Here is a 20,404-nt window from a genome sequence, read left to right as displayed (position 1 = left end):
AAATTATAAATTACACTTTGCAGACAGACATATATCGGTGCGCCGAAGGCATTTGTACCCAGCCAGATGTTACGTTTATAAAGAATTTTATTGCTAAGAACCACATCATCGCACACACTGGACTCCCACTTAAGTGTTGTATTAAATGATACCGCAATTAATAGAATCTGGAATTTCATTTCAAGTAATATAAATAATGAAATAAATGGTATTCGCTTAGATTAGTTTATGAACTATGTTTTCGTGTTTGGAATTCAGGGATTCCCCCCCAAAAAAGAGAGTTACTAAACGAGGCAGAGGGTTAAAGTAGATTCCACTGAACTCTTATGCTTTAAGTGAAATCACGTGTTGGCCGATTTAAGAGCAGATAATTTAAAAGAAGATCTCGTTTGAGCACCCACTTCGTCTTGTGTCACTAGAAATAAATTACATGTCCCATATGATATTAATTGCGTCGTGATGAGTCATAAACCACGCTTTGGAGCACCTACGTCCCATTTGCGTTATGTGGAGGAATGTTTCGATTGGCCGTTTCAAACTCTGGCCCACTTACCTCACGGCTACCTTACAAGGAAACAGAGGATGACGACATCATTTAAGAATTTAGTCCGTACCACAGAGAAAACACAACACTTCACCATTACTAAGATCAACTCATGAGATGATAATGTTGCGTCATTATTGTGTTGAATATATACTTGCTCAATTTTATCAGTCAAATCACAATAAAATATTATTATTAAATGTTAAAATATTAAAATATTATTACAATTAACATTTAAATATTTAAAATATATTAAAATGATGCTCTCTATCGAAATGTTCGATTTACATGTGTAAAAGATGAAGCTCTAATGTAAATCGAACATTTTGATAGACAGCATCATTTTAATATATTTTAAATATTTAAATGTTAATTGTAATAATATTTTAACATTTAATAATAATATTTTATTGTGATTTGACTGATAAAATTGAGCAAGTATAAGATCAACTCGTTAACGGAGCTCAAGTATATAATCGCTGTTTATTGTAAGAATCTAACGAAATACTACAAAATATAGGGCTGTTGATTGTTTAAGCGGGTTTAGTTACCACTAGGCTTTGAGTGATCAATAACTTTTGAATTACTCTATTATGTCTACAAGACTTTGTATGACGGACTGAGATAACGACTAAGTGTATCGATTGGGGTCAACGAAATATGTTTTGAGGACGAGATAGTATTGTAGTCTCCGAAACGTCGATTTAATTAAAATTAAGACGACGTATAACGTCCAAGAAGTTATTTTAATTAAATTTCTTGTCTGCGTTATCTAAATCGAAAACTGTCTTGGGGCAGGAGGGACGCTTACCTACTGTGTTTGAGTGTGTGTAGGAAAACTCCTGAACTCCCACAAGACTGCACACCAGACTCCGAGATATTGTAACGAGCTAAAAATAACCGTAGCTTTAATACGGAAAGCATATTATTATGCCTTATACCAGACCCCGCAAGAAGTTATGACTTAGTATATAAATGTGATTTATCTTTCCGCCTACACGTGGCGTTGTTAGAAGCAGATCAGTTCAATTTATCTTCCTTGTAATTCGTCTTTTTTTTTTGAGTTCGCTGGGGTTTCAGAGTTAATTAAACAGTGTTTATATTGAGTTTAGTACGCAATTTATTAATTGTCTGTTGAGACACACGGATCGCAAATGAATTAATTACTTCTGGTAACATTGTAAATTAAGAATTATATAATTTAATGATCTATTTTTGTACATAATTTCTGTCATTCTGACTATATAAGCCTAAAGTTGCGCGCGGTCGCCATATTTATAATTGTTATAATTAAATTAAATAATAATGATGACAGTATATGTATCATTCGTATGATACCAGCTGTAAATAGCGATTATTTCCTTAAAACATCAGAAAATCGTTGTTCTTTGTAATGGTGAAGTGTTGTGTTTTCTTTGCGGTGCGGACTAAATTTATAAATATCACATAAACGAGCCTCGGGGTTTAGAGGGTGGATAGAAGTTGCAGGAAGTAGTTTGTCCCCTTGTCATTACACTTTGATGTCCTTAAATCAGATCTTGGTGTCAGCTGTTTATGCGAAGTGTAAAATCTGTAGCCCCTAAAGCCTTTCTGTTGAATTGTCTTGTCAGGTTCTTGAGCTACTTTTTAGCATTTGTTACGGGTTATTGAACGTTGTTCGTCTGGCGGCGAAGCCTCTACCTGCTCTGGACGACGTAACACAAAAACGAGTCTCGAATGGGGTTCAAACTCAGGAACATAGTATTCGAGTGGTCAGCGTGATGAGGTCCTGCTCTGCTTTCCAAGATTGTGTTGTTTTCAGGATGAACGTAAGCGAATCTGTCAATCGAGCTCAACCCTCTCTGTTCCCCTCCCGAGCTCACTAACTTGAGTTGTGCGGACTGGTTTAATCTGGGAACGCAGAAGTTTAAATTGGCTGAAAGTGAGATAGTCTGTGGGGTACTAGAACGTAGGAATTAAAATTGCTACGCTGTAGCTTCGAGCAGTTTCCTGCTGTACGTTCGTTTTACATCGGACGTAATGTTCTCTTACACCGTAACGCCCAAATCTCCGTTAGTGTGCAGGTAACCATCTGCTCTAAATAGTCTACGCTGAGTCGTCGGAGTGTTTTAACCCTTTAAAACCGGAGATTCTTTAAGTAACGTTTAAGAATTTAGTCCTTACCGCAAAGAAAACACAACACTTCACCATTACAACGATCAGGAAATAATCGCTGTTTTTTTACATCTGAATCTTATGGAGAACACAAATAAAAATGATACTTAAAGCAGGTAACACTGTACTTTAAAGGGTTGAGTATGCAACCTTTTTTGTTCGCGTACCCCCAAAAATAATTTATCTTCAACGTTGTACCCCTAAAGTTGTTGGTGTATAATTCAAGTTATACGTAGTATATAATCTACGTCTAAAATAAATTAAATAAATTACATTGCTGATTATTCAGTGTTTATCATAAAATAATATATTTTTAAATTTCACGTACCCCTTAAGATGTCTTCGCGTACCCCCAGATATAATTTCTCTTAAACTTTGTACCCCCAAAGTTGTTGATGTATAATTCAAGTTATACATAGTATATAATCTACATCTGAAATAAATTAAATAAATTACATTACTGATTTTTCAGTGTTTATCATAAAATAATATATTTTTAAATTTCACGTGCCCCCTAAGATGTCTTCGCGTAACCCAGGTTGAATACCACTGCTTTAAAGGGTTGAGTATTCAAATGACCAAACCTTTTTTTTGGGGGGGGGAAGAGAATATTGCTAATTGATCAATTCCAAATATAATTTGTTTGTGTTTATTAGACACACGTAAAAATATAGAAATTAAATTACTTTTAGCACTGTCATATTCCCTATGGTTTAAAGCCTTTCCGTGGTTACTCAAACCTTCTAATTTATGGTCATCCTAAGTCTCGCTTCCCAGCTTGCATGTTCATTAATCATCTTATCATTCGTTAGTACAGATTTATAATCTGTGCTATTACAAACGTCGTTAAACACAGAAATAATACGTACAAGGTCAAAGCGTGGTAAAATTATGGTTTTATTATTTGTAGCAAAAGACCATCTTGTCTTTGATTTAAGATGCGTAAAGCAGACAATGGAATTGCAGCTGTGACAAACGTCAGGGAACCCACGTCAGACAAAAGTGTGTCCTTCTTGCTTGAAGGAGGTTTAATCGATTGTTCTCGCCCATTGTGTCTCTCTTCCTGGGTCTGAACCGCCCTACTGTTAACTTTCCAGTGCGTGTGTCACGTGTGCACAGCAGATTTCGATTGGCTGGGGAAAAAAAAGTCACTGTCAACACGGAGAATTGGAGGTAGAACTCCACGCATTCTCAACCTCGCCACAAGACCGAGTTGATTCTGGCGAGATCATTGTACGGCTTATTGTGAGCAAAACAGTGCTATGAGCGTACGAATCTGTTCAGTTTTGAGACGTTCCGTGAACATTGATCAAATACGACTAATGACTCAAGAACGCCAGTGCAGAACGAATTTCTGCCTCTACGAAGCGGAACACGAGGCAGGCGGTGGCCAGTGGAGCATTCTGACATGTCCGCGATTCTGGGAATGACGTCTCGTGCACCACACGACCCCACGACGAAATTCTAACCCTCTGTACGGGTCAGGGGACTGCATTAGATTTTGCACCTTTATTAAGGTAAACTGAGTTGCCAGATCGTGGTGCATTGAATTATTTTGTATCAGACATGTTCAATTTGGCAACAGCGTAAAATGTAAGGTGACGTCAGTACAAGAAATGGATCTCCGGGGAGGGGGAGATATTTTATTTCCAAAAGGGGGATGGAAAAGGGGTCTTCACAGGTCACATGTAGTTTGTCTGACTTTAAAAACATTGTTAAATATTGATTTCAGGTGTAATTTGCTTAATGTGAAATGTTATCGAAATTATGCCATGTGAAACTGTGTCTGGTTGAGTCTGAATCAAATTCCTGCCTGTCTTGGGTAAAAGAAATATTATTGATAGTTCCCGATATCAGTGGAATTCACATCACATGCTTCTGTTAATGAAGTGACCTTAAACATGACAGCGAGAAAAGCAACTAGGACGAATTTTGATACAGATTCAAATTAATGTTCACTTGTGGTCGTATACAGACCTGGGAGATCCCGTTGTAATTTTTGAGTTTCCCAAAAAGAAAAAAAATCCCAAGTTAATGTCTAACCGATAAGAAATTGTCTCCCGAAAAATACCTCTCTTTAAATTGTAGGTTCCGTGAGCATAACAATTTAACAGGTGTTACGAAGATGTTCCGGAGAAGAGGTTTTTAATGTTCGGCGATAATGCGTGATCCATCAGCATTCAGAATTCTCTGAATTTTCCTGGATGCTGGGCATTTTGCCAAAGAGCTTGTTGGATCGCAAAGCTATTCATTATGGCCAGGCGGTAGAAGGCAAAGTTTCATGTAGCCCGCGTTAACTGGGATCAAACTCCGGTCTTCAACCAGCAGCTAGTTGTGGGTCTACTACGAACTAATTAAGGAATTTCATTGGGGCAGAGTTCTACTTTAGAAGCTAATAGTACGCTCAGTTAATCAGCAAATTCCCCGTCTTTTATGGAACCAGAACGTTCATTACCGTGTTCACAAGAGTCCTCCACTAGGCCTTGTCATAAGCTGGTTCAATCCATTTCACATGGCACGATTTTATTTTTTAATGACGAACTTAAAAATCTGTACTCCTCCCCCAGTATTGTCAGGGTGATTAAGTCGAGAAGAATGAGATGGGCTGGGCATGTAGCTCGCATGGATGGGGCAAGAGGTGTGCACTGGGTACTGGTTGGTAAGCCTGAGGGGAAGAGACCACTGGGGAGACCTAGACGTAGATGGGAGGATAATCTCAGGCGGGATCTATGGGAGATAGGAGTCGAAGGAGACTGGATTTTGTTGGTCCAGGACAGGGTCCGGTGGAGGGCTTTGGTTAATTCGGTGATGAACCTTCGGGTTCCGTAAGCCATCTGGTTGGTTGGGTCCACTATTTGGGAAGCCTGAGGGGAATAGACCTCTGGGAAGACCTAGACGTAGATGGGAGGATAATCTCAGGCGGGATCTATGGGAGATAGGAGTCGAAGGAGATTGTATTTTGTTGGCCCAGGACAGGGTCCGGTGGAGGGCTTTGGTTAATTCGGTGATGAACCTTATTGTTCCGTAAGCCATCTAGTTAGTTAGTTAGTTAATTATTAGCTTCCGTGTGAATTCATTGTTAGTACTAATTTCTGTTGATCAAGACATATCTATAGAATGCTTGAAGTTTTTTTTTATTTTACGTTAAAGGCAAATTTCCGTTGAATGTTCCCATTTTTCACAGGGAACTCCTGTCCAGATGCATAGGAACTAGACAGGAGTGACCGCAAATGAACTTTTGTGCCCCAGCTCCCAGAATTCCCCCTCGCCGTTGTCAGAGTTCAGTGTAACTTTGAAACATAGTAAGTAGACTGTCTCTGTCTGCGGTAACCGTGTGGTCGACCCAGGTTGGATTATGGTGCAAATGGGATGCAGCTAGAGTCAAGACAGACTACGCCTTGTGTCCCACTGTCATACACTGCTTCAAGAAATATCTAAAGGAACACGCTTAACCTTCAATACGAACTTTAAATTGAATTACCGAATCGGATTGTTTTGATTGAGGTGACGTGGTGTTTCACTTAATATTCTGTCCCGTTTTCAGATTTCGGTCGTACGCGTCTAAATCTTTAGAATGATCGGAGACTCTGTAATCCAATTAGTGAAGTCACTGAGGTCACCGTATCTCATATAAGTAAACGAACAATTAACGAATTTCATTTTAACCGTACAACTTTCGAAAAGAAGTTAAAAGGCTTTGTGAGATTTAAGGTTCTCACGGACGTGAGGAAGACGATGTTGTTGTTATGGGTGAGATTTGCAGGAAGAATCAATGTTTCGGAGAAATATGTTGTCTCCGTCTTCAGGAATAAGATGGAGATAACTCTTATCCGAATGTAGATGGAATTTTTCTCCGAAATGTTGGTATCTGGCGTCACAACCCAGGACAACAACAACAGCATTGCCATTGTGAAACCAATCGGGCGAATTTAGTATTAATAATTGTACTAAGTACAGAATAGCAGCACGTAAGTGTGGAAAAATGATTGTGTAACATTTAGCTGGATAAAGGTTAATAGTGATTGTGAAGTTAAAAGCAACTGTCAAGCTAAATTAGTTTTATACCTAATCTTGGATTAAGATCAGTCTCGAACGCGATTACACAAGTGTAATTACTAATTGCTAATAATAATAATTATAATAATATAATAATTAAATAATTAATAATTTATATATTATAATAATTTATATATAATTAATAATAAATAAATAATTTAAATAATAATATAATAAATATAATAATTAATAATACTAATTGTTAATTGTTGTCAGAAGAATTAATTAAATGAATTAGGCAACAGTGTTCGAGTGTGTATGTGTTTTTCTAGTTGTGTTGGAAGTTGAGTTAAAACCTTATAATGTATTTTATACTGCTCTTAGCAAAAGTGTAATTAATGTCTCTTGAATTACTATCGTTCTCCTTTCAATAAAGTTAAACAATCAGACTGCTCCGGTCGTTCGCCATAACGTGCTAGCAGAAGCTGAAGCGAAAAGAGACATAAAAGTCACTTAAGTTACATTAAGTGGCATTACGCAGACCACGAGCAGAGCTGTTGAACATCACTGAACGTTAACGAACGCTTCTCAGACTCCTAAGGCCACGGAACAGAGTCCTTCTACGAAAGCTGATGGCCACTCCGTGGACTTTTATGGAACCTGTATGTTCCGTGCCGTGTAGGATGAAGCTCACTACTAAACTCCACCTTGAGCCAGATTAAAACTAGTTCGTATTGGGGAGGTTCTTGGTTCGAATCTCGGCCCGGAGACCGCCTATCCAGACCTAGGATTCTCGTGGTTTTCTTCAGTCCCTCGAGATAAATACTAGTTCCTTCTCCTTCTTCAATTCATTATTCATTAAGAGTTATGTCATTTTATTCTGTACGCTGTGCTACAGAAAACATGGTAAAATAAACTATTATTATTATTTATTTGTAGTGTTCAGTCTGACGACAGGTCCATATGAACAGGATCCTTCCATCCTTTTCTCGGACTGGGACCTGTTCATATACGTTCTTGGCAGATGATCCAGAAGTGGTTTGCCATTGCCTTCTTCTGTGTGTGAATGGAGTAATTGTTGGGATGCCACGGAGGAAAACTCCGTGTTGCCTAGACCACGGCCTTGCCCAACACAAGTTATAAATTCGGGCACCGCCGGGAATCGAACCCGAGACCCCCAGGATTACAAGGCCAGCGTTCTAACCGCTAGACCAAATTAACTGCCCAGTTCTGTCAAGTATTATCTTCCCATTGTGTTTCCCCACTAAAATTTTGTTAGTGTTTGTCATCTCGTCCATGCGTTCTACAATCCCCGCCCATCATATCTTAATTGATCTGATTATACTGATATTACTTCGTATAATGTGCGTGTTACGTGGTTTTCCCAATTTCCTCTGCCCTCCATCTTAGGTCCAGACATTGTGCTCAGCGCTATGGACTCGGACATCCTTTCTGAGTTCGTCAGGGTGACTTATTGTCATCGTATGTATATGACACGTTGATAGACGGGTTGAGGCATTGCCAATGGCGAGAAGCAAGTTTTAAGTGGCTTTTCTATTATCGCTCAAGACATAATTGGGGCAGCTTAAGTAAAGTAAACGACTATAGTCGGGCAATATAATTTGGCATTCTTTGTCCCCGATAAGAATCAAGGCTACTGGTGTGTTCCTGCCCTCCTCATAGAATGCAAATAATTCGTAAACAGACGAAGAAAATTCTAAAACCATTCGGTTTTCATTGTTTGGAAAGTTGAAGTCTTGTATTCTTCTAACTGGATAATAACAAGCGTTTTAAGAAATTATTATTCTCCTGAATTAACCATAGGCATATTTTTTATTGCATTTTTCAGATATTTAACGGCGCAAGACTCTTAGTTTAATATGCCCTTGTTGCTAATTTTGGTTTCGTGTTGACGGACATACATTTGGGTGTAAGTTATAAGGTCACCGAAGACACGCGTTTCTTTCATCTCCGTAAGTCCGCCATACCTACAGCCCTGAAGATGAAATCAGCGTGTTCTTTCGAAACGTCGTGTTTTGTAGAGTTATAAACTTATGTGTCAGAACGAAGACTGGCACTGTGTAGAGTTTTGAGGCTTGTTGAATGATGTATTTGTAGTTTAGAATCTCTTATTGTTCTGTTACAGCTGATTCTAAAAATGTCAACCACGAATTTCAAACTACGATCTTTGGGCAGAGAGAGGAGGGGGGATATATTAGCTGAATAAGAATTATGCCCAAGATTTTTTTGTCATCGCATTTAAAAGAATATCTCCCTTGCATTAATCTCTTTATATCTACACTAATGCAATTTTTCCCACCCGGTGTTTTGGAGCCAGAAAATGTGAAGAAGGGAATCGATAATCGATCTGTTATATCTAACACACTTACGAGAATATTTTTTTTTTATGTGGCGACATCCGGTTACTCCATAATCCAGGAAAGAGTTTTAATTTAACTAACTCGCCTGCTTGGATTTCATCACACAGAAAGATTATGTAAAAGCAGTTTTAAATTTTTAAATCCCAGTTGAAACTTCATATACCATCTGCTTCAACAGTAAATAATTTTTTTCAATTTTTGTTTTGTATCATTCACGCAATAAACAGCGATTATTTCCTTAAACAGCGTTAACCAGTTGATCTTTGTAATGGTGAAGTGTCGTGTTTTCTTCGCGGTACGGACTGAATTCTTAAATATTCTTTAGACGAGTTTCTGCTTCAAATGGTTAATTAATTATCAGAATAAAGAGCGATTATTTCCTTAAACAGCGTTAACCAGTTGATCTTTGTAATGGTGAAGCGTTGCTTCGATACTCTGACGTCCATCCACAGTTACATATTTTGTTACAACCGACATCTTAATTGCTTTGAGAACGACGTGGTACGTGGCACGGATGGATGTTTAGTTGAGGAATGTTGGTGGAAAAAATGAAGGAAATTAAGGAATAGAAGATAGAAAGAAAAGACGAATTATATAAAATATGAAAATACGAACCAAATCATTGTCTCTTCGATTTAAACTGGATTTTTACACTAGTCTTGGCCATTCTAATTTATTTTTCCGTCTGTCCTGTTTTGTACTTTTTTCCGGTCGGTAGTCATGTACCTAGGCTACCGTATTCAGGTGTTTATACTCCAAAAATGATCTATGTCCACCGCTGTTACGTTGTTTGGCAGAGATTTAAAGTAATGAATAATAGAGCAATGTGTGTTGTTCCATCCTCTCAAGAATCTGAATGTATATTCATAAGACTGTCATAATATGAAAGAAGTTTAATTATTCCAGTGTTGTTTATTTTAAGAAATGTCCAAGGCGAATAGGCGTGCCATTCATAAACCTTTAAATATCTGACAAGAGACAACATTTCATAGTTATAAACCATCGTGCTCTTATGCCTTGCAGCAAGAAATTGTGGGAATAAATTTTTATAGGCAAACTAAAAGGGAGCAGATTTATTTACAGTTGTGAGCTGGGTTTTATTTTTTTTTATAGATTTCTGTTTAGTGCGTCTGTGATGGATGTTCTATAGTCGTGTGTCCTTGCACGTACAGAGTTTCAGCTTGTTTACTCCCTGAAAGATTTAGTGAAGATTCTTTTCCCTAACGCCCTGTTAGCGATGACTGATCTCAGGTTTCATTTCAGGAAGCATGGGGTAAATCGTGGCGGGATCTCTTGAATTATTTATAATTTCCAGATCAATTTTCTGAGGATGAACACGTTCTTGATGTGCTCTAAAACTGACCGTCATAAAAATAAGGACTGGTGTGAGGTTCGGTCGGCAGTAGCAGTTTCATCTCGCTCGGATTCAGTCAAGACCGACTTCCTTTTTGATTCTTCCTTGTTTACTAGTACTGTGTTCGATCCCCAACTGAGATGATTATTGTTATTTCTCAGTCTGTCGAGGTGAATTACTGAATGGAAGTAATCAGTGATATATAAATATTGTGGTTAGGTAAACGTCGTTTGTAATTTAATAATCACTCATCATTACTGCTGAGCGTGGTAATTATGGTAATGCTTTGGCCTTGATAGAGTAGATGAATGTTGTGGGGGAATACATGGATCTTGTCAAAAATATAATTCTTTAACTGTGCGTGATAATTTCTCAAGTGGAACGAATATATTGGTTTCTAGCCACAGAATTACCGCTGTCTGACTTCTGCGTCAGCACGCATTGCCCAAGTCAGACGTTTTGACCCGAGTGACATATAAGAGATTTGGAACCCACGTAGCGGTAGGACCCGAAATTACATCGTCATCTTAAAATCTTCTGAAATGTGTAGTTTGCTCTGTGCTAGTTCTGGTTGTAAAAATATGCTTCGAGAAATCACGAACAGTGGAGAATTTCCATTCGCCATGCACACTGAAGATGGTTTGTTTTTTTCGAAAGATTATGACTAATCATCTGTACAGAATAGGGCCCGACTATAAAATTCGATTTGATGATCTATGAAAACAGCTTTCGGAAAACCACTATTCTATACCAAAATTGAATTTTATTTTTAAAATACAGATGTATGTATCTTTTACACATATTGTTCTACGCAACCCTTCTATGAGACTATAATTCATCATAGACTTGCATGAAAATGACATTTTTTTTAGCGTTTCTCGTTTAATATAAAATCTCTACTCAGTATTCCGTTACTCAAGCGTCAGCTGAATGAAACGTGCGAATTGTATGGCCCTCTTAAAGCGGATAGACCGATGGGGATGTGGCATTGAAATTCTGTTCTCAGCTCCAGATCACATCAAATCATGGTGTGACAGCTCCTGAGAAAAGCTTCCATAGTGTGACGTTATGTGATTAATTTGAAACGCTTACAGACTCTCGCCCGGCTTATTTCTGATAACCAATACGTTCACTCACTAATGGCATTCTCGGTCTTCGCTAGTGAACCGTGATGAATAAATGAACCTGACAGTGAGGAAGACTAACAAATCGTGCATAAAGTAAAGTAAAGTGAAGCTGTCACGCCGTGTAGGCGCTTGCGGTTAAGGGGGGAGAGGTGGTTCGGCTCCTACTAGTTCAGGATCCCGGCACTAGGTGGGGATATCAACGTCAGCTGTCGAGCTACACCATCTCACAATCGTACTTGAGTGCCAGACAAATGTTTTTTTTTCCCTCGATCTTAAGTTCAGGATCCCGGTGAATATCTGATGTGTGTACGTGGACAAATTCCGGGTTGTTTTTTCCCGGACCAAATCACTTTCCGTGCAAATTTATGTGAATTTCGTCACGTTTCTTGACCTTGGAATGGAGCTGTAAACGTCTTGTCCGACTCGTTACAGATATTTATTTTCCCACTGCAAGCAATTATTCTTTTCTTTAGCAGAACACCGCATTGTTAATATAGCCCCCCCCCCTCTCGGAAATCTTAAGTCACAGAACTGGTCTTCGGAATTTCTGCGCGCCAATGTGGCTTTGTCCCGCCAGAGTGATCATTTAACACTGTCCACCGTTGAAAAAGCTGGCAAGACTGCATACATTTGTACGCAAAAAAAAAAAAAAAAAAAAAAAAAAAAAAAAAAAAAAAACCTGGAATGTATGCGTATCGCTAGAGCAGGCACATTTTTTGATGTTAGATCTGAAAGTCGTACCAGATTTATTTCGTACGGTTGATTTTCGTTTATCTATTCACATTCAAATGTTTAATTTTTTGTATGATAAGATTGTAAAGTTGCGTCATATTGTGATATAATAAGTATATATTAAATTTGTCCGTCTAATCACAATAATTCTTATTAAATATTAAAATATTACAATAGTTAACATTTAAAATATTTAAAATATTAAATGATGTTCTTTATCTTTATTCGATAAAGAACATCATTTAATATTTTAATTATTCTTATTAAATATTAATAAATCTTATTAATATTCTTATTAAATATTAAAATATTACAATAGTTAACATTTAAAATATTTAATAAGAATTATTGTGATTAGACGGACAAATTTAATATATACTTTTTGTATGGTATAAAAATATATTTAATGATAGCGACGATATCATTAAGGGAGATATCTCAATTGAACAGAGGTCTTCTTGACAAGCTGATAGGCTACCTGGCATTTTATGGGAAGCAATTGTTCATAAACGTGCCCAGAAGAACCCGCCGTGGACCGAAATAAGAACCAGTCAATTTTAGACGATATTTTAACATCATTTTTATTTAATATCAACTTCCCGTCCAAGCTTAGGTTGTCTTTCTCTCTTCACATTCCCCGATTAGATGTCTGTGTGCATTTCTCATCCCAGTCTTGCGTACAAAATGTCATGTCTCCGCGTTATCATTGATTAACTTCGTCTGAAGGGTATAAACTATGCTGCTGCACATTATGAAAATATCTCCGTCTTGTTCAGCAATTCCTTTACCATCCCTTAGGGTTAGAGACCATCGGAATTTCCCTTGGTATTCATCATTATAATTATCCCAGCCCGTTCAGGCTGTATTTCCTTGAAAAAATGCCCTCGCTTTAAAGAGAAATCCACGTCTCCCTGGGGCGGACGTGTTTCTTAAGAGCCGCTGTGTATCGGTGTGTCATGTTGCGTTTACTCTAGTAGGCCGTCATAGGTCATTTCCATGTAATGGGGTTTGTTCTTCAGCAGTCATGCGGTGTTAAGTAATAAACGCAATTAGAAGCAGCTCGCGTTTTATTGAATCTCTTTGTTTCCCACTCTGATACAGCTGTGGACCAGCTCGTTGTTATAGCACACATGTTCACACAACGTTCAGCACAAAACATTCTCTCATACTCTGCTCCTTTCATATGGGATGAGTAATCTCTCTCTGGCAGCGAGCTTCAACCTTTGAAATATAAATATTATTTAAGAATTCAGCCCGTACCACGAAGAAAACACAACACTTCACCATTACGAAGATCAATTGGTTGACGCTGTTTAAGGAAATAATCGCTGTTTATAATGAGACACGCACTGCGTACATAATATTTAAGAATTCAGCCCGTACCACGAAGAAAACACAACACTTCACCATTACGAAGATCAATTGGTTGACGCTGTTTAAGGAAATAATCGCTGTTTATAATGAGACACGCACTGCGTACATAATATTTAAGAATTCAGTCCGTACCGCGAAGAAAACACCACACTTCACCATTACGAAGATCAACTGGTTAACGCTGTTTAAGGAAATAATCGCTGTTTATCATGAAAATCATACGAAACACATAACTGGACCTTTACTTTGTGGGTAAAATTCAGTTTGGTTCTTAAACTAGTTTAGTTATGACCTGGTTTAAAGAGTTAATTATAATCTCTTGTTATTTATGGTGGACAATTTTTTCTACAGATTTAATTAATAGCTCAATTCAATTTTAGTTCATCTCAAAAGTGGCGCTAGTAACATTGAAAATTATGGCTGCCAGCAATATGAAATTTCCCTCATTTGCATTTAGTTTATTTTTATTTGAGTTGTGGTAATACTGTGACACATTTAACATGGCTAATGTATCGATGGAACGCACCAAAGAGCAACCATTTTGTAATTAGTTTTATGCAGTCTGAGGGGAAAAGTAATGGAATTTGAAGAATATTGGTAGTTTATGTAGTGCATCGATATCTGTTGGACGTGAGGGTAGGGGTTGGATTTAGGGGAGGGTGGGTGAATGAGTGTTACGCATTCCGACAGTCTATTTCCTGTATCGTGCCTTGAGGTGAAGATTACCGTATCTGGGACAATTAGTTGAATCAGCATTGATGAAAATTCATCGCAATTCTTTAATTAACTTTTAACTTGCTAGGAACCCACATATTGGGCTTTTGCGTTGAATTTAAATTTCATTAAACGAAAGTTAGTCTGAGTAAAAACATTCATCAAGATAAATGTTCAGCCCAGTGGTAAGTAAACATACCATGCAGGGTTTCAGCCTTGTTTAAAATAAACGAGTGTACGAGAGGATAATATTAAAAATGATTCTTGAACAAATTAGTTGTGAGCTGGTTTAAAGTGTCTCAGTTAGGTTCTGATGGAAACTGTGATGATCCTTCGGGGTTTTATAAAGGTGGGATATTTCTGGGCCAGCAAAGCAACTGATAGCTTCTCAGAAATATGCTGCTCCATGAGTTTAATTAGTCGGAGAAAGCATCTCCCCGCTGTTTAAATTCGAGGGAGCGAACTCATGAGGTGGGAGTGGCCAGTAGGGTATGTATATAAACGTATTGGATGTGCTTTGCAGGAATAACATTTTCTACAAATACCCGTGTCTTATTCATAGATATTCATCGTACAAACGGTCCCCTTAATGCGAGACGCGATGGTAAATGTTCGTTTGCGTCAAGGAAGCATAATGTTTTGCAAAATACCACAAAGGAAACTTTGGAGCGTTTTCATGTGATAACTCTTTCTAGTCTGACGTGTTGATGTCATTTTAATGTATGAGCTCGGCCTGCGCAACACAGAACTACGAATTTTATAAATACAATATAGTTTATTCATTCGTATCGTATCCGGTTAGTTCAAAGTGAAATAAAATAAAAATAAAATGTTTTATTTCCATCCACACAGAACCACAGTTGCTCTGTTAACAAGTTCATTTAACTACGTGATTTTTCTTAGTCATCATCAGGTCGTTTATGTGCCTCTCTGTGTCGTGTTAGCAGTTTACATAATCGCGTACTAACGATTTGGGGGTCTTTTTAAAGACTGGGTACCAACAGACCCAGCTGGATAGCTGAGAGGAATAATAATTATTTACTGAAGGATGCATTAATTTTTTTTTATTTTTTTAAAATGTCTCTTTTATTATCTAAAATGATCAGACGTGGGCTATTAGAATGAAAATATCGATTTTAATATGTTGGAAAAAAAATATTTCTCCGAGGTATTCATACCATGGAGCATAAATGCAATAAATTCTTTAGCTCTTTTTAAGTTCCATTACCATTATAACTGGTACTACAACAGCTGCTGCTACTGATTTTTAATGTGCCGTTTCCCTTTGAATAAACGCAACTCTGGAAATTATATAGAGTTTGTACTTCATGAACAGCTGATTCCCTATTGATTATGTCCACAAAGATCTCCACGCCTTAGCCCAACTTATTTATATTTATGTGGGTTTTAAAAGGACAGAGTATTTATGTTGCCCTCTTACTTTTGGAAGACCTGCGAGTCGGCATTTAGCGTACTGAAGATGGCATGTGAAAAGAGACATCGAAACAAGTTTTTTTCGATAGCGTGATTGGCCATGTATGTACACTTTTGTGAAAATCATAATGATCAGAGTATTCACCATTTTCTTGCAATTAGGCTAATAATATATGCGTTATAAAATGAGTTGCGTTTCTTATTGAACAGTCTGTACTAGTGCTGATGGTTCTACTAAGTTTAACAAACAAATAAAACAGCGTCTAAAATTATGAAGTTGTACATTTTAATATTTACGTTTTATATATATATATATATATTTTATTTTATTTGTAGTGTTCTGTCTGAGGACAGGTCCATATGAACAGGATCCTTCCATCCTTTTCTCGGACTGGGACCGGGACCTGTTCATATACGTTCTTGGCAGATGATCCAGAAGTGGTTTGCCATTGCCTTCTTCTGTGTGTGAATGGAGTAATTGTTGGGATGCCACGGAGGAAAACTCCGTGTTGCCTAGACCACGGCCTTGCCCAACACTAGTTATAAATTCGGGCATCGAACCCGAGACCCCAGGATTACAAGGCCAGCGTTCTAACCGCTAGACCACCTCATCTTATTATTATTTAGTGTTCTGTCTGACGACAGGTCCATATGAACAGGATCCTTCCATCCTTTTCTCGGACTGGGACCTGTTCATATACGTTCTTGGCAGATGATCCAGAAGTGGTTTGCCATTGCCTTCTTCTGTGTGTGAATGGAGTAATTGTTGGGATGCCACGGAGGAAAACTCCGTGTTGCCTAGACCACGGCCTTGCCCAACACAAGTTATAAATTCGGGCACCGCCGGGAATCGAACCCGAGACCCCAGGATTACAAGGCCAGCGTTCTAACCGCTAGACCACCGTGGCTATCCCCACCTTATACGGCTTAATATTAAAAGTTACGAGCGAATTTCTGTCCTTCGTGGCAACCAGTAGAGCTGAGTGGCATTCGTATTATTTCCCACTTCTCTGGTCTTCAGCGAGATATTTATTGTGCTTTTGTTTCCAGTCTGATATTTCATCTGGATTTGATTGCCTTTCTAGTTTATTGCTGTTATGGTGGTACCAGTGGAAGGGGCGTTATCTCGTTTGGGAAGTCCCAGTTGTTATGTCGCTTCCATTACGATAATTAAGTAACACATAATAACCTCCCTCGCCCCCTTCCTCCGATAAAATTAATATACCTTCATTCAGCGTAGGTGTGTGCAGTTTTGTTTAAATTGCCGGGGGGGGGGGATTTCCTCCCGCATGTCAAATTCATTCATGTCGCAATGTTTTGTGATTTTGTAGAATGTTGGGCTGGTTCAGTAAATTACAGGCGTACCTGTGTCATTCACTTGAAATGCTTCATTACGCTGTACATTGAGAGGGAATTTATTAAGTAGACCGCTTTTCAGAACGCTGTGTTTCGCCTTTATGAGGTGAAGTTTACGTCAGAAGTGGAAGTATCATTGACCCTAGATTAGACACCACGTCGTGAAGACGTAATGAGTGACAGTAAGAATTGCGTGTGTTTTAATCTCGGTACTAAATGGAGGTTTGTGTTCACCTTCAGCTCCAGCCGTCTTAACTTTGGGGGAATTAAAATTTCATAACCATCTGTGTGATTAGTAGCTTGTCAAGGAGAATTTTGGTACATTCAGTAATGAGTTAGAAAAATTTATGAATTTAAATCTTGTCCGTCTAATCACAATAAATTCTTATTAAATATTAAAATATTACAATAATTAACATTTAAAATATTTAAAATATTAAATGATGTTCTTTATCGAAATATTCGATGGTCTAATGTAAATATTCGATTTATAATATATAATAAATATGTAAATCGAATATTTACATTAGACCATCGAATATTTCGATAAAGAATATCATTTAATATTTTAAATATTTTAAATGTTAATTATTGTAATATTTTAATATTACAATAAATAAATATGTAAATCGAATTTATATTAGACCATCGAATATTTCGATAAAGAACATCATTTAATATTTTAAATATTTTAAATGTTAATTATTGTAATATTTTAATATTTAATAAGAATTTATTGTGATTAGACGGACAAGATTTAAATAATATTATATCACAATATGACGCAACTTTACCATCTCAAAATTTTATGAATAAAACATTGATGTACGTATGACGTATGATGACCTTGATTATTTTGGTTTGATTTAGCATTTTTATTTGTTACTTGTTTCAGGGACTTGGCCAGTAATAACATAACGGAACTCACTGAGAATTCATTGGCGGAACTCTCCAACCTAGAAGAACTGTAAGTACATGTTTTGAACGATTTGTTTAACGGGGATTCATTACTGAAATTGAAGGCTTGTTGCCTATTACGAAGTTGGCACGAAATACATACAGGATTTTGTTGGGAGCTTTTCTTACGTAACGTCCACTTCGAAGACGAGGATGAATGCTGAGATAACATTAATATAGATGTTAAGCTGTGAAGTGGTTATAATTGGCTCTGGATTGTTCCAGTTGCGAACTTTTAAATAAACAAATAAAAGTTTAACCTTACATTTATGCTGAACTCAGCACGTGTCAGAGGCGTGGACTGAATCTGCCTTCTCTTCCAAGATGCAAATAAGATAATTTCCGTTTTAGGGTACTAAGATGAGCCTGCATGTCGGGATCTTAATGAAAATCTTCATCGTGTGTTTGCTCGTACGTTGTTTAAAATGTAAAAATTAAATTGTGTACTTTTAGTGGAATAAGCTAAATTATAGGGAAACTGTGGCAATGAATGGTGTCTACTCAGATTGGTATTGTATGTAGAATGCTCCAAAAATATGTACACACGCATTCAATGAATTAAATATAGATATTTTATTAAACAAAGCCATTACGTACTTAAGCATTCGCACTTAATATATTAGCTAATCGTGTGTTTAGGTGTTCAAAATGACCACAGTAGCGGTGAGAAACTGACAAGCGGTTTCTTGGGACACTCTGTATAATCGGTCTTATTCATTAATTCAGTTGTGATGTATAATAATAATAATTCGCGTACGCTGGAAACGATCCGACGGCTTCGTAGAAGAAACTTAAAGAGAAAATTGCTAACTTTGGGAAATAATTTTAGGCGCCATGAAGAATAAAGAATTTATGAACTTTACTGAGCAGTAAGACACTTTTTTTGAGCTGGCAGTAAAACCAGAGACTGCTGTCTCACTATATATTACAGGTACCATTATTCCAATATATTTCTATATATATCTCTCTCAATTTCACAGCTTTGTGCTTTGTGTAGCGTCAGCTGAACATAAAAATAATAAGACGAGAGAATTTAAGAAGTCGCCCTGGTGACGGAACCAATACTTGAGACCTGCCAATGGGTTTGTGTGTGAGGGGGGGGGGGGGACATTCCAGACGTAGTTCAAGAATGATGACTTTTTTTTTCTCTCTCAGTGTCTCTTATCAATAGAAGATATTCCTGGAAAAAATGACGTGGACAGAATGAAGTAACTTTATGTTAATTACAGTTTCTGGCTTTATTTCTTTCTGTATTACCTTCAGGCAATCTTAATTCTCTCTAATACCCAAATTTTTACATAGCTGACTGGTCACATATTAGTGTTTGGTGAGGGTTTAGGTTCTCACGTCATCGAGTATGAAGATGACTATCTGGTAGAAGTTTACCGACGTTTCAGAGGTTCTTACGGCTTCTGTCGTCAGGTCGAGGAGGATGACGGAGGCAGTAAGCACCTCTGAAACGTCTGTAAACTTCTACCGGACTACATATCTTCATAGGGGTTGCGTCTGAAAACAGTAAACAGCGATTATTTCCTTAAACAGCGTTAATCAGTTGATCTTTGTAATGGTGAAGTGCCGTGTTTTCTTCGCGGTACGGACTGAATTCTTGTATATATTATTTAGATTCAGAGGATATTTAATATGCTAGAGACACTTAAGTATTTGGTTAGACGTACTGAAAATAATCATGGCATCATAATTATTATTTTATTTATTGTTGTAAAATAATAGTTTTAATTTCTCCCGAGGTATTAATGAGCAGTGATTACATCTGTGTGAAGCATCGTTACTTAGTGGAAGGTTTTAAGAGCATTATAAATAGCGTAAATCCCAGACGAACAAAGACATTTTAATATGACTGTCTAGCATTTAAAGAGCTCCAGTTTAATGACCTGTAATATTGTGTAATGAAGGATAATACCAATTCTTACAGACGTCTGCTCACAATGATGCTACGTTTGTTACCGAGACAAAGGCATGTTCTATGAGAAATTTCGTGGCGTTATTAGCAGCGACGTAGAAACACATTTTTAATGTTATTATAGAAACTGTCTTCAAGAATCCAAGAGCACCAAAAATATATATAATTATACAGCCCCGAAGCGAAAGGAAATCGTACGAAGTTCCGTACAGCAAGTTTATGAAAGGCTTTAATTAGCTTGGTCATTATTACATTCTGATTTAATGAAACGTCGCCACCGACATATTTGTGCATAAAACAAAGTTCGTGGCATGTGATAAAACGTATGCTGTGGGCAAGTTAATTGTATTTTAAGATGTC

The 20,404-nt window shown here is 37.4% G+C and overlaps 1 protein-coding gene across 3 annotated transcripts in view; it reads left to right on the top strand.

Annotated features, from left to right (window-relative positions):
- rk (G-protein coupled receptor rickets) overlaps positions 1–20,404 on the top strand; it is a 189,644-nt gene that overhangs the window by 125,316 nt on the left and 43,924 nt on the right. For all 3 annotated transcript variants that reach the window (XM_087346010.1, XM_087346008.1, XM_087346005.1), the window contains exon 2: positions 18,062–18,133. Coding sequence is in view for 2 of the 3 variants with exons in the window: in XM_087346008.1 (XP_087202134.1) it covers positions 18,062–18,133 (72 nt within the window). In the remaining variant the exon portion in view is untranslated. The remainder of the gene's footprint in view (positions 1–18,061; positions 18,134–20,404) is intronic.

The sequence above is a fragment of the Zootermopsis nevadensis genome, unplaced genomic scaffold, assembly GCF_977971745.1.
Source record: "Zootermopsis nevadensis isolate Lab colony 2312 unplaced genomic scaffold, Znev_1.0 Znev_ptg000001l, whole genome shotgun sequence".
Lineage (NCBI taxonomy): Eukaryota > Metazoa > Arthropoda > Insecta > Blattodea > Termopsidae > Zootermopsis > Zootermopsis nevadensis.
Note: the sequence above shows the minus strand (reverse complement) of the source record. Positions and strands in the feature narration are given on the sequence as shown.